The sequence below is a fragment of the Pseudophryne corroboree genome, chromosome 5 (assembly GCF_028390025.1).
Source record: "Pseudophryne corroboree isolate aPseCor3 chromosome 5, aPseCor3.hap2, whole genome shotgun sequence".
Classification (NCBI taxonomy): domain Eukaryota; kingdom Metazoa; phylum Chordata; class Amphibia; order Anura; family Myobatrachidae; genus Pseudophryne; species Pseudophryne corroboree.
The window spans coordinates 423,159,802-423,176,691 of NC_086448.1; the positions used below are offsets into that span (position 1 = coordinate 423,159,802).

Genomic DNA, 16,890 nt, shown 5'->3' on the forward strand with positions numbered 1-16,890 from the left:
TACCTAAGAAAATTCAAATTGAAGATGGAATCTCTCCAAGCAGTGATTTCCAGTCTGGAGGAAGGGGATTTCATGGTGTTGGTCGACATAAAGGATGCCTACGTACACGTCCCCATATATCCTCCGCATCAGGCTTACCTGAGGTTTGCTATTCAGGATTGTCATTACCAATTTCAGACGTTGCCGTTTGGTCTGTCCACGGCTCCGAGGATTTTCACCAAGGTAATGGCGGAAATTATGGTTCTCCTTCGCAAACAAAGGGTCACAATTATCCCTTACTTGGACGATCTCCTGATAAAGGCGAGATCCAAAGACAAGCTGGAGCAGGACATTGCGCTCTCCCTTGCAGTTCTACAGCAACATGGTTGGCTCCTAAACTTGCCGAAGTCACATTTGAATCCGACGAAACGGCTGTCGTTTTTGGGAATGTTTCTGGACACGGAATTACAGAGTTTTTCTTCCAGAAGAGAAGGCTCTGGAAATTCAGAGTTTGGTCAAACAAATTCTGAAACCAGCGAGAGTATCAATCCATCAATGTACTCGATTGCTGGGGAAGATGGTGGCGGCCTACGAGGCCATTCAATTTGGTAGATTCCATGCCAGAGTGTTTCAGTGGGACCTATTGGACAAGTGGTCCGGATCCCATCTGCACATGCACCGGAAAATAATCCTATCCTCCAAGACCAGAATCTCACTCCTGTGGTGGCTGCACAGCTCTCACCTCCTAGTGGGACGCAGGTTCGGGATCCAGGACTGGATCCTAGTAACCACGGATGCAAGTCTCCGAGGCTGGGGAGCAGTCACACAGGGGGAAACCTTCCAGGGAAAATGGTCAAGCCAGGAAGTTTGTTTACACGTAAATGTTCTAGAGTTAAGAGCCATTTACAACGGCCTTCTTCAAGCGGAACGTCTTCTTCGCAACCTGCCCGTCCTAATACAGTCGGACAACATAACAGCAGTAGCGCACATAAACCGCAAGGGCGGCAATGGTGGAGACCACAAAAGTTCTCCGCTGGGCAAGAAAGACATATAAGCGCTCTGTCAGCAATATTCATTCCAGGCGTGGACAACTGGGAAGCAGACTTCCTCTGCAGACACAATCTCCATCCAGGAGAGTGGGGTCATCATCAAGAGGTCTTCACAGAAGTGACAAGTCTTTGGGGAATTCCTCAAATAGACATGATGGCGTCTCGCCTCAACAAGAAACTTCAGAGATATTGTTCCAGGCCGAGGGACCCTCAAGCAATAGCAGTGGACTCATTGGTGACACCATGGGTGTTTCAGTCGGTGTAAGTGTTCACTCCGCTTCCACTCATTCCAAAGGTGCTAAAGATCATAAGAAAAACAAAGGTTCAGGCGATCCTCATTGTTCCGGACTGGCCAAGGAGGGCTTGGAATCCAGATCTTCAGGAATTACTCATAAGAGATCCCTGGCCTCTTCCTCTACGAGAGGATCTGTTACAGCAGGGGCCGTGCGTATATCACGACTTACCGCGGCTATGTTTGACGGCTTGGCGGTTGAACGCCGGATCCTAGCCCGAAAGGGTATTCCCAGTGAAGTCATTCCCACACTTCTTCAGGCTAGAAAAGGAGTAACGTCAAAACATTATCACTGTATTTGGAGAAAATATGTGTCTTGGTGTGAATCCAAGAAGGCTCCTACGGAAGAAGCAGGTGTGGTTGCGGGCCTAAAGTTAGGCTCGATTAAAGTACAAATTTTGGCCCTATCTGTTTTCTTTCAAAAACAATTGGCCTCCCTTCCAAAAGTTTTGCAAATCCAACCTCCATTTGTGCCCCCAGTGGCACCATGGGATCTTAACGTGGTGTTGAATTTCCTTCAGTCACATTGGTTTGAACCTTTTACAGAAGGTAGAGTTGAAATTTCTCACTTGGAAAGTGGTCATGCTATTGGCCTTAGCATTCGCAAGGCGGGTGTCTGAGTTAGCGGCTTTGTCTCACAAGAGTCCTTATTTGATCTTCCATGAAGATAGAGCGGAGTTGAGGACTCGTCAACAATTTCTGCCGAAGGTGGTTTCATCGTTCCACGTGAACCAGCCTATTGTGGTGCCGGTGGCTGACGCCTTCGCGGAGTCAAAATCTCTCGATGTTGTCAGGGCCTTAAAGATTTATGTCACCAGAACGGCTCAACTTAGGAAAACGGAAGCTCTGTTTGTCCTGTATGCTGCCAACAAGATTGGGACGCCTGCTTCCAAGCAGACTATTGCGAGCTGGATCTGTAATATGATTCAGCATGCTCATTCTACGGCTGGATTGCTGTTACCGAAATCAGTGAAGGCCCACTCTACCAGAAAGGTGGGCTCATCCTGGGCGGCTGCCCGGGGGATCTCGGCATTACAACTCTGCCGAGCAGCTACTTGGTCGGGTTCAAACACTTTTGCGAAATTTTACAAGTTTGATACCCTGGCTGATGAGGACCTCATGTTTGGTCAATCGGTGCTGCAGAGTCATCCGCACTCTCCCGCCCGTTCTAGAGCTTTGGTATAAACCCCATGGTTCTTGAAGTGTCTCCAGCATCCTCTAGGACGTATGAGAAAATAGGATTTTAATACCTACCAGTAAATCCTTTTCTCTTAGTCCGTAGAGGGTGCTGGGCGCCCGTCCCAGTGCGGACTCTGTCTGCAGTTATTTGTTATTAGTTATGTTTACACACAGGTTGTGTTTCTGTTATAGTCAGCCTGTTGCTGACATGATTCATGCCGTTGACTGGAATTCTGTTAAATGCCATGTTGTACGGCGTGTTTTTGTGGTGTGAGCTGGTATGTATCTCACCTTAGTTTAACAATAAATCCTTTTCCTCAAAATATCCGTCTCCCTGGGCACAGTTCCTATAACTGGAGTCTGGAGGAGGGGCATAGAGGGAGGAGCCAGTTCACGCCCCTTAAAAGTCTTAAAGTGCCCATGTCTCCTGCGCATCCCGTCTATACCCCATGGTTCTTGAAGTGTCCCCAGCATCCTCTACGGACAAAGAGAAAAGGATTTACCGGTAGGTATTAAAATCCTATTTAATATACATTATGATAAAAGTATAATTTCTGCATTTGCACAGCACACTGACAAATTTATTTTATTGTAGGAAAACTATGGAGATATTTCTGAACGAAAATTACTGAGAGAGAGACTGCAGTGCAATGATTTTAACTGGTACTTGAAAAATGTTTTTCCTGATTTGCATGTTCCCGAAGATCGTCCTGGCTGGCACGGGGCAGTACGTATTCATTTGGGTTTTTGATGTCACAAATCTCTGTAATGGGATTTAACTATATATAGTAAAATGCTTAAGTGACAGTTTAACTGAAATGTACTAACATTTGTTATTTTGATCCTTCCCACAATCTGCTCTACAAGACAGTCCTTTAGACTGTTCGCTTCTTCGATCAGGTCCCTCTTTCCACATGTGCTTTTCCTTCCCTCACCTTTACCATCATTGCCTCCCCTTTGCTAATGACCGCACCAAACCTTTGGATTTGGCCAACCCACTGCTCTTTTGGGTATTATAACAGCTGATTTTAGCAATGTTTATAAACAATGTCTATGCCTCGCAAACAATCCTTCATTTAGGGGCGTTGTTGACTTCCAAAGACCAGCGAGTGTTCCTGCCTCCGGACAAGATCCAGGTCATTCAGACCAGAATCTGCTCACTAATGCATCTGCGCACAGTATCGGTTCACGCATGCATGAGAGTTCTGTGCAGGATGGTGACAGCGTTCGACATGGTGGAGTACGCCCAGTTCCACTGTCGCTCTCCGCAATTGGGACAGTTCTCCTCTCCACATTCGGTCACAGACCATTGTCCTCACTCCGGAGGTTCGGCTACCATTAACATGGTGGCTCTTACAAGCCAATCTCGACAAGGGACGACCCTTTTGGATTCATGACTGGACCATGATCACCACGACACCAGTCTTCGAGTTTGGGGAGGGGTCTTGAATACTCACATGTTCCAAGGTTGCTGGACTACTCCCCATCAACGTCTTGAAATTAAGAGCAATTCTAAACACTTTTCTTTCAGCTCAAGCTCTCATCCGCGGCCAGCCAGTCAAAGTCCAGTCTGACAATGCGGCGGCGGTGGCATACATCACCCGCTAGGGCGGCACTCAGTCGAGGGGCCATGCAAGAGGTTCCCAAGATTTTCCGGTGGGCCGAGCAAAATCTTCCGGCACGGTCAACTGTGTTCATTCCAGGGGTACTCAACTGGGAAGCGTACTTCCTAAGTCGACAGGACGTTCACTCGGGAGAGTGAATACTCCACCCGGAGGTGTTCAACCAGTTTGTGTCTCGGTGGGGAATGCCGGACATAGATCTCATAGCATCCCGCCACAACAGACAGGTCAGCCGTGTGAGAGCCGAACCAAGAGATCCTCAAGCGTTCCTGGTGGACACCCTAACAGCTCATTGGTCGTTTCCCCTCGTGTATGCTTTTCTCCCGATTTCCATGGTTCTCAGACTCCTCCGGAAATTCAAGCACCTGGGAGACATGATGATACTAGTGGTTCCAGATTGACCGCTTCGCCCGTGGTATGCAGATCTTCTCAATCTGTCCATAGATGCCCTGTGGCATCTTCTGGTTCGCTCTGACCTTCTGTCACAGGGACCCTGTGTACATCCAGACCCAGTTCACCTCGCTTTGACGTTGTGGCTATTGAGTCATCTGTCCTAAGACTAAAAGGATTTTCTAGGACGGTTATCAAAACAATGCTTAATGCCAGGAAAGCATCGTCTGCCAGGGTCTATAACCACATCTGGAAGGCATACTTTTCCTAGTGCGCGACTTGTCACTTCAGCCCGCGGTCTTTCAGGTTGCCTCTACTTTTGGCCTTTCTCCAGTGAGGTTTAGATCTGGGACTTCAGTTGTTGACCTTGAAGGTCCAGGTCTCGGCGCTATGCGTGCTGTTTCAATAACCACTTGCGAACATTCTGGACATCAAAACCTTCCTTCAGGGAGTGCTTCATATGCAGCTGCCATTCGTACCTCCAGTGGCTCCGTGGGACCTTTCCCTGGTCCTCAGGGCGTTGCGTACAGCTCCCTTTGAACCCATGGTCTCAGCTGACCTCTGATGGATCCACGTGGATTTTGGCTATCTCTTCGGCTCAAAGAGTTTCTGATCTCCGTTCCTTGTCCTGGCGCTCGCCCTACCTGGTGTTTCACTCAGACAGGGCGGTCCTTCGCATTTGACCAGGTTTCCGTCCTAAAGGGGTTTCTAGATTCCATCTGAGTCAGGAAATCGGGGTGCTGGCCTTATCAGCGGCTCCTCCTGAGGAGGCTTCTTTGGATGAAGTCCGCGCTCTTCGCATATGTATGGACAAAACCAAGGATATCCAACACTTGGACTGTTTGTGTTATTCCCACAAACGGGGGTGGCCGGCGTCCAAGCATACCTTGGCCAGACGGCTTCAGTTGACCATTCAACACGCCTATGCGGCGGCAAACCTTCCCCCAACTCTGGGGGTCAAAGCTCATTCCACATGTGCTGTGGAAACTTCCTGGGCTGCCTCTCGTGGGGCTTTTGCCGAGCAGCTTTGTAAAGTACAATGGTCCTCTGCTCAGACCTTCATTAAGCTATATGTGTTTGACACCCTTGCATCACGTGACGCTGCCTTCAGGCGTAGGTTCCTGAGTGCATTCCAGGAGCTTCAGGATGTCCCAGCATTAAGTCTTTTCCTGTGCCCCCTAGTGGACGATAAAGAATATAGGATTTATGTCTTACCTTGGTAAATCCTTTTCTATGAGTCCATAGGGGGCACAGGACGCCGTCCCTGATGCACTTGTCCTGCAGATCTGAGTTCCTGTGTGGGCGATGTGTGACCAACCATCTTCTCAGTGTCTCTCTATGTGTGGTGTTCTTCCTTCATCTCTTTCCGCTCCTGCCTTGGGCTTGCTACTAAAACTTGCGGACCCGAGGACAGGTGTGGGGTATAGGGGAAAGGGGGTCAAAGCCTGCTGGGTACTTTTAAGTAACCGTTTTTGTGCCACCCAGCTCCCATCCAGCCTATACCCAGCATTAAGCCTTCTCCTGTGCCCCCTATGAACTAAAAAAAAAAAAGTATTTGCCAAGGTAAGACATAAATCCTATTTTCTCCAATTCTTCTGTGGACATATTTCATGCCATCACTACCAAATATGGATATTCTGGTTTTTATCACTCCAGATGACACTGTTCCATTGTTCTTCTGACCAATTAATATACTTTTGAGGCCATTCCAATATTTTCTGTCTTTGAGAGATAAAAGTGACTTTTTCCGTGGGATTCTGGCATTTAATCTAAAATATTGAAGTCTGCATCAAATAATCCTGGCACTGGTGTTTACACCACATTCACGTAAATCATTTTTGGTTGCCTCAGATGATTTTTTTTTTCTGTCTCTCAAGCAAGTTTTTTTCATTCTTCTATCACAACACGGTGTTGTGTATCTTTTCCTACCTTTACCAATTTGGTTTTGAATCGACAGAGTCTGTTGATACTTATTCCACAGTTTCAAAATTCATCCTTAAGTTATGTTGCCATCTACTTTATTTATAATTTTGTTGTTACCTTCTTCATGCAAATTAATTATTTTGCATTTCTTTCTAGGTGATCGGTAAACTCTTTACTTTGCTTGTCATCCTAAATATGTTACACAGCTTACTTCAGGAGATTAAACTATAATGAACGCATAAAAAACATCGATTAATTTAGTGATATTTGAACAACTAAATAAGATGTTTTACGATCAATTCTGGTAGCAACAAATGTTAGCTTACTCATGCTAACACCTTATTGGATCCATTTTGTGGCATTGGAACACCTAATTGGCTCTCAGAACAATCACTCTTATTGGTCAGTTTGAGTTGAAGAAATACGCTCTCTTTACAGATGGTCTCCCTGTCTTTATTTAGCTATAACTTTTTATGTAATAAAGATAATTCATTGCGGTGAACTGCATTATATTGTCTGTAAAATTTTCTTCCCAGTTATATATACCTTCATATGATTTTCTTTAAAAATAATGCAGTTATACGCAATTAAACCCTAAAAACATGTATATGTATGTGAAAGCCCTCACTCACTCACTCACTGACTTGACTCATCACTAACTCTCTTACTTCCCGATATGTTAGGGAGCTGAAATTTAACATAGGTATTCTTCAGATGGGAAAACTACATAATTAGATTTTTATTAAACCTCCCCTAAGGGGATAAGGGGGTTGACATAATGACATCATTACTGATGCATGGCTTGCATTGCGTGAACAATAACGCTCAAATGGATAATCGGATCAAAATTTGGATTGCACCTCCAGCGTCTAGAATTTAATAAACTACAAAAATAGTCCTGTCACTTTTTACTGTATCTGCTACGGGTGCTCCTCGGGTAACGCCAAGTACCATGGATTAATATTTACTTACATTAAGACATCTCAAATTTAAATCTCTATAGATTTACCAAATTTTTAACACTCATTTATATTTACAACCGTGAAAATGAGAAACTCTTATGTGAAGAACGGGTAGAACAGCTAGTATATATATGTATATGTCTAATATAAAGATCTAAAAAAATGTGTATGTGTGTGTGTATATATATATATATATATATATATATATATATATATACAGTGTCTATGTGTGTGTGTATGTATGTGTATATATATATTTATATATACATACATACACAGTGCATGCGGAAAGTATTCACGGCGCTTCACTTTTTCCACATTTTGTTTTGTTACAGCCTTATTCCAAAATGGAATAAATTCTTTTTTTTCTCTCTCGAAAATCTACACACAATACCCCATAATGACAATGTGAAAAAAAGTTTTTTGAGATTTTTGCATATTTATTAAAAATAAAAAACTAAGGTGGCTTGGCTGGCGGGGAGAGAAGCTGCGATTTACATGGGCTCCAGCCTGCAAGCTTACAGAAAGCCCTAAACACCTCTCCAGTGCCTTATTCTTCCCTGGTTTCACCCCTCAGCCTTGCTACCAGTGTACCTGCTTGGAGGGGAGCGTGCTGCGGAGTCGGGAGACAGCTCCTACTGTCTCTGCGGATTGCGACCCTCCCCCCGCATGTGAAGCCGGGGCCTCGATTTTACATCGTCTCCGGGGCCGAGGACGGAGCTGCGCACGGGTGCCGGGAATCGACCCCCCTTGCCGGACCGCCTGCTGAGACCTGCTGCCTCGATCCTCCGTGCGGTCTGGCGGCTGAGAGCGGAAGACGCCACGCTATCCCCTCCGGCGGTAAGTGGTCTCCAGCGGCGGCCATCTTCCCTCACTGCACTGCCACACGTATAATATAGCAGGGGGCAGGGGGCTCTGTGCGCTAAGAGGGGGTCCTCATCTTCTCATCTTTACCCTACCTCCCCCCTTGAATGTCAGCATACCTCCTCACCTGCTGTGTACCTCCATGTGGTGCACCCTCAGATAGGAACAACTGATCTGCATGACCTCACTGTGATATCCACACTACCTTGCGCTCTTCCCTGCACCTGTGCTTTTCTCAATTATCCTAAACAGCTCTAACTGGTGCCAGGCAGTCACTGTGATTATTCCCAGCTCATCGCCCCCCACCTCACCCTGTATGTGCTGCTACTGTTTCCACGGATAATAAGTGCCTGTTTCATTGCTGGAAATCCTCAGGCACTTCCATTAACCCTTCATATTCAAGTAGCTGACTCCCCCACCGCTATACCCGGCACTTGGGTGCCGCGGGGAGACTCGTCTCTACCCGAGCCGTACTGATGTAACCATTGGTGTAATGTCTGGATCTCTCCCTCACTCCTGATGCTGTGATCCTGCCTTGGGCACATATATCGAGCCGACAGGTTTATTTCTCCTCCTACTTCCGATTTTTCATGTCAACGACTACCGCGGTGAGAGTTACCCTCTGGGATAATGCCGCCTAAACGCCAAAAGGACCCGACCCCGGTCCGCCCGGTCGCTTTTTTCAAGCAGTCTCCGTCTTCTCAGTGCCAGGAAAGTCCTGTTGTACTGGATCCCCTGCCCAAGCAATTCCAGGGTAGTGATGAGGTATCAGTAACTTCCTGTGTGAATCAAACAAAACTCTCAACTGGATGATGACACACCCCTCACACTCTGCTATATGCGGCAACTCCTGGCTTCCATTAAAGATTTTTCTCTATCGTCCTAGTGGATGCTGGGGTTCCTGAAAGGACCATGGGGAATAGCGGCTCCGCAGGAGACAGGGCACAAAAAAGTAAAGCTTTAGGATCAGGTGGTGTGCACTGGCTCCTCCCCCCATGACCCCCCTCCAAGCCAGTTAGATTTTTGTGCCCGGCCGAGAAGGGTGCAATCTAGGTGGCTCTCCTAAAGAGCTGCTTAGGAAAGTTTAGCTTAGGTTTTTTATTTTACAGTGAGTCCTGCTGGCAACAGGATCACTGCAACGAGGGACTTAGGGGAGAAGAAGTGAACTCACCTGCGTGCAGGATGGATTGGCTTCTTGGCTACTGGACATCAGCTCCAGAGGGACGATCACAGGTACAGCCTGGATGGTCACCGGAACCTTGCCGCCGGCCCCCTTGCAGATGCTGAAGTAAGAAGAGGTCCAGAATCGGCGGCAGAAGACTCCTCAGTCTTCTAAAGGTAGCGCACAGCACTGCAGCTGTGCGCCATTTTCCTCTCAGCACACTTCACACGGCAGTCACTGAGGGTGCAGGGCGCTGGGAGGGGGGCGCCCTGGGAGGCAAATGAATACCTATTTTGGCTAAAAATACCTCACATATAGCCTCCGGAGGCTATATGGAGATATTTAACCCCTGCCAGAATCCGTTAAGAGCGGGAGACGAGGCCGCCGAAAAAGGGGCGGGGCCTATCTCCTCAGCACACAGCGCCATTTTCCCTCACAGAAAGGCTGGAGGGAAGGCTCCCAGGCTCTCCCCTGCACTGCACTACAGAAACAGGGTTAAAACAGAGAGGGGGGGCACTAATTTGGCGATATGCTTATATATATATTAAGATGCTATAAGGGAAAACACTTATATAAGGTTGTCCCTATATAATTATAGCGTTTTTGGTGTGTGCTGGCAAACTCTCCCTCTGTCTCTCCAAAGGGCTAGTGGGTCCTGTCCTCTATCAGAGCATTCCCTGTGTGTGTGCGCTGTGTGTCGGTACGTGTGTGTCGACAGGTAGGAGGACGATGTTGGTGAGGAGGCGGAGCAATTGCCTGTAATGGTGATGTCACTCTCTAGGGAGTCGACACCGGAATGGATGGCTTATTTAGGAAATTACGTGATAATGTCAACACGCTGCAAGGTCGGTTGACGACATGAGACGGCCGACAAACAATTAGTACGGTCCAGACGTCTCAAAAACACCGTCAAGGGTTTTAAAACGCCCGTTTACTTTAGTCGGTCGACACAGACACAGACAGGGACACTGAATCCAGTGTCGACGGTGAATAAACAAACGTATTCCTTATTAGGGCCACACGTTAAAGGCAATGAAGGAGGTGTTACGTATTTCTGATACTACAAGTACCACAAAAGAGGGTATTATGTGGGATGTGAAAAAACTACCATAGTTTTTCCTGAATCAGATAAATTAAATAAAGTGTGTGATGATGCGTGGGTTCCCCCCGATAGAAAATTATGGGCGGTATACCCTTTCCCGCCAGAAGTTAGGGCGCGTTGGGAAACACCCCTTAAGGTGGATAAGGCGCTCACACGCTTATCAAAACAAGTGGCGGTACCGTCTATAGATAGGGCCGTCCTCAAGGACCAGCTGACAAGGCTGCAAAATATAATAAAAAGTATATACACACATACTGGTGTTATACTGCGGCCAGCGATCGCCTCAGCCTGGATGTGCAGAGCTAGGGTGGCTTGGTCGGATTCCCTGACTAAAAATATTGATACCCTTGACAGGGACAGTATTTTATTGACTATAGAGCATTTCTATATATGCGAGATGCACAGAGGGATATTTGCACTCTGGCATCATGAATAAACGCGATGTCCATAACTGCCAGAAGATGTTATGGACACGACAGTGGTCAGGTGATGCAGATTCCAAACGGCACAGTATGGCCGTATAAAGGAAGAGGACTTGTTTGGGGTCGGTCCTTCGGACCTGGTGGTCACGGCAACTGCTGGAAAATCCACCGTTTTTTACCCTAAGTCACATCTCTGCAGAAAAAGACACCGTCTTTTCAGCCTCAGTCCTCTCGTCCCTATAAGATCATATCTGCCCAGGGATAGAGGAAAGGGAAGAAGACTGCAGCAGGCAGCCTATTCCCAGGAACAGAAGCGTTTCACCGCGTCTGACAAGTTCTCAGCATGGCGCTGAGACCGTACAGGACCCCTGGATCCTACAAGTAGTATCCCGGGGGTACAGATGGGAATGTCGAGACGTTTCCCCTTCGCAGGCTCCTGAAGTCTGCTTTACCAAGTCTCCCTCCGACAAGGAGGTAGTATGGGAAAAAATTCACAAGCTGTATTCCCAGCAGGTGACAATTAAATTACCCCTCCTACTACAGAAAAGGGGTATTATTCCACACTATATTGTGGTACTGAAGCCAGAAGGCTAGGTGAGACTTATTCTAAAAAAAATTTTTTGAACACTTACAAAGGTTCAAATTAAGATGAAGTCACTCAGAGCAGTGATAACGAACCAGGAAGAAGGGGACTATATAGTGTCCCGGGACATCAGGGATGCTTACCTCTATGTCCCAAATTTGCCCTTCTCACTAAGGGTACCTCAGGTTCGTGGTGCAGAACTGTCACTATCAGTTTCAGACGCTGCCGTTTGGATTGTCCACGGCACCCCGGGGTCTTTACCAAGGTAATGGCCGAATTGATGATTCTTCTTCGAAGAAAAGGCGTCTAAATTATCCCTTACTTGGACGATCTCCTGATAGGGGCATAGTCCAGGGAACAGTTGGAGGTCGGAGTAGCACTATCTCGGATACTGCTACAATCAGCACGGGTGGATTCTAAATATTCCAAAATCGCAGCTGATCCCGACGACACGTCTGCTGTGCCTAGGGATGATTCTGGACACAGTCCAGAAAAAGGTGTTTCTCCCGGAAGAGAAAGCCAGGGAGTTATCCGAGCAAGTCAGGAACCTCCTAAAAACAGTGCATCATTGCACAAGGGTCCTGGTAAAAATGGTGGCTTCCTACGAAGCAATTCCATTCGGCAGATTTCACGTAAGAACTTTTCAGTGGGATCTGCTGGACAAATGGTCCGGATCGCATCTTCAGATGCATCAGCGGATAACCCAATATCCAAGGACAAGGGTGTCTCTCCTGTGGTGGTTATAGAGTGCTCATCTTCTAGAGGGCCGCAGATTCGGCATTCAGGATTGGATGCTGGTAACCACGGAGCCCAGCCTGAGAGGCTGGGGAGCAGTCACACAAGGAAAAAATTTCCAGGGAGTGTGATCAAGTATGGAGACTTTTCTCCACATAAATATACTGGAGCTAAGGGTAAATTTATAATGCTCTAAGCTTAGCAAGACCTCTGCTTCAAGGTCAGCCGGTATTGATCCAGTGGGAAAAACATCACGGCAGTCGCCCACGTAAACAGACAGGGCGACACAAGAAGCAGGAGGGCAATGGCAGAAACTGCAAGGACTTTTCGCTGGGCGGAAAATCATGTGATAACACTGTCAGCAGTTTTTCATCCCGGGAATGGAAACTGGGAAGCAGACTTCCTCAGCACGACCTCCACCCGGGAGAGTGGAAACTTCATTGAGAAGTTTTTTCCACATGATTGTAAACCGTTGGGAAATACCAAAGGTGGACATGATGGCGTCCCGTCTGAACAAAAAACGGGACAGGTATTGCGCCAGGTCAAGAGACCCTCAGGCAATAGATGTGGACGTTCTGGTAACACCGTGGGTGTACCAGTCGGTGTATGTGTTCCCTCCTCTGCTTCTCATACCTAAGGTGCTGAGAATTATAAGACGTAGAGGAGTAAGAACTATACTCATGGCTCCGGATTGGCCAAGGAGGACTTGGTACCCGGAACTTCAAGAGATGCTTACAGAGGTCTTATGGCCTCTGCCGCTAAGAAGGGACTTGCTTCAGCAAGTACCATGTCTGTTCCAAGACTTACCGCAGCTGCGTTTGTCGGCATGGAGATGGAAAGCCGGATCCTAAGGGAAAAAAGGCATTCCGGAAGAGGTCATTCCTACCCTGGTCAAAGCCAGAAAGGAGGTGACCGCACAACATTATCACCACGTGTGGCGAAAATATGTTGCGTGGTGTGAGGCCAGGAAGGCCCCACAAAGAAATTTCAACTCGGTCGTTTCCTGCATTTCCTGCAAACAGGAGTGTCTATGGGCCTCAAATTGGGGTCCATTAAGGTTCAAATTCGGCCCTGTAAATTTTCTTCCAGAAAGAATTGGCTTCAGTTCCTGAAGTCCAGAAGTTTGTCAAGGGAGTATTGCATATACAAAACCCTTTTTTGTGCCTCTAGTGGCACTGTGGGATCTCAACGTAGTTCTGGGATTCCTCAAATCACATTGGTTTAAAACCAGTCAAATATGTGGATTTGAAGCATCTCACATAAAAAGTGACCATGCTCTTGGCCCTGGCCTGGACCAGGCGAGTGTCAAATTGGTGGTTTTTTCTCAAAAAAGCCCATATCTGTTTGTCCATTCGGACAGGGCAGAGCTGCGGACTCGTCCCCAGTTCTCTCCCTAAGGTGGTGTCAGTGTTTCACCTGAACCAGCTTATTGTGGTGCCTTGCACCTACTAGGGACTTGGAGGACTCCAAGTTGCTAGAAGTTGTCAGGGCCCTGAAAATATGTTCCAGGACAGCTGGAGTCAGAAAATCTGACTCGCTGTTTATACTGTATGCACCCAACAAGTTGGGTGCGCCTGCTTCTAAGCAGTCGATTGCTCGTTGGATTTGTAACACAATTCAACTTGCACATTCTGAGGCAGGCCTGCCACAGTCTAAATCGGTTAAGGCCCATTCCACAAGGAAGGTGGGCTCATCTTGGGCGGCTGCCCGAGAGGTCTCGGCATTACAACTCTGCCGAGCAGCTACGTGGTCAGGGGAGAACACGTTTGTAAATTTCTACAAATTTGATATCCTGGCAAAAGAGGACCTGGAGTTCTCTCATTCGGTGCTGCAGAGTCATCCGCACTCTCCCGCCCGTTTGGGAGCTTTGGTATAATCCCCATGGTCCTTTCAGGAACCCCAGCATCCACTAGGACGATAGAGAAAATAAGAATTTACTTACCGATAATTCTATTTCTCGGAGTCCGTAGTGGATGCTGGGCGCCCATCCCAAGTGCGGATTATCTGCAATACTTGTACATAGTTACAAAAATCGGGTTCTTATTGTTGTGAGCCATCTTTTCAGAGGCTCCGCTGTTATCATACTGTTAACTGGGTTTAGATCACAAGTTGTACGGTGTGATTGGTGTGGCTGGTATGAGTCTTACCCGGGATTCAAAATTCCTCCCTTATTGTGTACGCTCGTCCGGGCACAGTACCTAACTGGCTTGGAGGGGGGTCATGGGGGGAGGAGCCAGTGCACACCACCTGATCCTAAAGCTTTACTTTTTTGTGCCCTGTCTCCTGCGGAGCCGCTATTCCCCATGGTCCTTTCAGGAACCCCAGCATCCACTACGGACTCCGAGAAATAGAATTATCGGTAAGTAAATTCTTATTATTACGATGGAAGTTAAGACAGCGCTCCAAAGCTGCCAGCAGACGGTCGACACCATAGGCCAACGTACGGATCACCTTGAAAATAAGTGTGAGGAGGTGGTGAAGTCTCACAATGAGGTGATTAATAAACTCGAGGAGCTACAGGCCGAGGTCGCGGACCTTAGGCGGAAGACAGGCGACCTTGAGGACAGGTCACGCCGTAACAATATAAAACTTCGTGGCATTCCAGAAACCGTCACCAACTCAGAGCTCACCCAATTCGCGACAGACCTCTTCATGACGCTTCTCCCTACTAGCTCTATTGATGACTTTCTCATCGACCGTATCCATCGCCTACCGAAGGCTAGAAATGCCCCAAAAGACACTCCGAGAGACACTCTGATGCGGATGCATTATTTCCATGTCAAGGAACAAATCCTGCGGGCAGTTATGCGCCCGGATCTGCCAGCCGCGACCTTGGGAGATGTACAAGTGTACGGAGACCTCTCAGCGGCTACCCTAGCTATGAGACGCTCGTTCTATCCGGTGACTTCGGCGCTCAGGAGAGCTGATATTCTATACCGATGGGGGTTTCTGACGAAATTGCTGGTTAGGCGTAACGGTGTTCTGCATGTGATAATCACGCCGGAGGCGGGTCTGAAATTGTTGGATTCTTGGAAGAGGGAGGACTTACCTGAAAAGGCACCTGCAACCCTTAAATTGGCCCAGGAGTGGTCGATAGCCGGCAAATGACTCTAGAGACTAATTTCCTTGCCCAGGTTGTATGCCGTAGCCGAGCTTGATCTTCCTGTCTCTCTTTGAGTTACTATATGCCTTTACTGTGTTCTCCCGGGCAATGCTTCGGTTAGTCACGAAGTAGGATTTATGCTTATGTGAGCTACTAGTTTAACTTTGGATGATTACTTTGTAATGTTTCCGTTATAACCTTGTTACCCATTGTTCATCCTGCATTCCCTTAGCGAGATATCTTTGCTTCCTTTAATGTTATTTGTGCAGATTTCAGAGTTGTCCGTGGGGAGGCGTGTGCCCTATGTCTCCTTGATGATGTTCATTTTTTCTGTTGATTATTTTAGGAGTGGTGGAGAGATATCTCCCCGCACCTTGCCCCGACCCCATGTGTTGCCTTGCTAGGCAACCCTGTTTGTCATCCCTGTGGTGCCCGCTCTATTTCCCTCTCTTACTGTTTCTTCTGCCTTCCCTGTCTTTCCTGCTTTTCCAAGTTTTAGTACACATATACTCTTGTAGAACCCGTTACATAGCTTATGTGTGTAGATTGTTTTTAGCATTGTTCACTGACATACCGAATGGTTAATGTTCTTTCCTTAAATGTGAAGGGGCTGAATTCACCAAACAAAAGAAGACTGGCCCTGCGCCATTTTGCAAAATGTAAAGTGCATATAGTGGCCTTACCCACTTCATGTCTTTGTCACCCCCCTCTCTTAAGGATAACAAATTCCCCACTGGCGATATGTCCAATGGCCCGAAGAAGAAGGCTGGGGTAGCATTATTATTCTGTAGTACATGTGATTTCTCTCTAGACCAGAGGTTCTCAAACTCGGTCCTCGGGGGCCCACACAGTGCATGTTTTGCAGGTGGTCTCACAGAATCGCAAGTGAAATAATTAGCTCCACCTGTGGACCTTTTAAAATGTGTCAGTGAGTAATTAATACACCTGTGCACCTGCTGGGTTACCTGCAAAACATGCACTGTGTGGGCTTCCGAGGACCGAGTTTGAGAACCTCTGCTCTAGACCATCAAATTACAGACCAAGAGGGCAGATACCTTATTCTGACAGGTAAACTGGAAGACAGGCCGGTCACTATAGCCACGTTGTACGCTCCCAATACCAAACAAATACCTTTCTTTAGGAAATTTTTTAAAATCCTCCAGATGCATCTATCGGGTGCTTTGTTACTGCTGGGGGATTTTAACATGGTCCTTGACCCAGCGGTAGACAAGTCCTTAGCCCGCCCTTCTTCCACTGCAAGTTCGCAGCGAGATAGCTCCCATGCCTTTAGAAATATATTGCATGAGTATGGCCTCTATTACGTCTGGAGAGCTAAGAACACGACCTGTAGGGATTATTCGTTCTTCTCCCCGGTCCACGGCTCTTTTTCTAGGATCGATTTAGCAATATCGGATAAGTGGACTCTCCAACAGGTTTCGAAGGCTTCTATCCTGCCAGTATCGTGGTCCGATCATTCTGCCCTATCTGTCCGTTGGAACCCCTGTCATGTGCGGTCCTCTCCT

At 47.3% G+C, this 16,890-nt stretch overlaps 1 protein-coding gene across 1 annotated transcript in view; it reads left to right on the forward strand.

The window, feature by feature from the left end:
- GALNT4 (polypeptide N-acetylgalactosaminyltransferase 4) overlaps positions 1-16,890 on the forward strand; it is a 297,723-nt gene that overhangs the window by 266,326 nt on the left and 14,507 nt on the right. Inside the window, exon 8 of the mRNA XM_063922806.1 lies at positions 3,095-3,226. Within this exon, the coding sequence (XP_063778876.1) occupies positions 3,095-3,226 (132 nt within the window). The remainder of the gene's footprint in view (positions 1-3,094; positions 3,227-16,890) is intronic.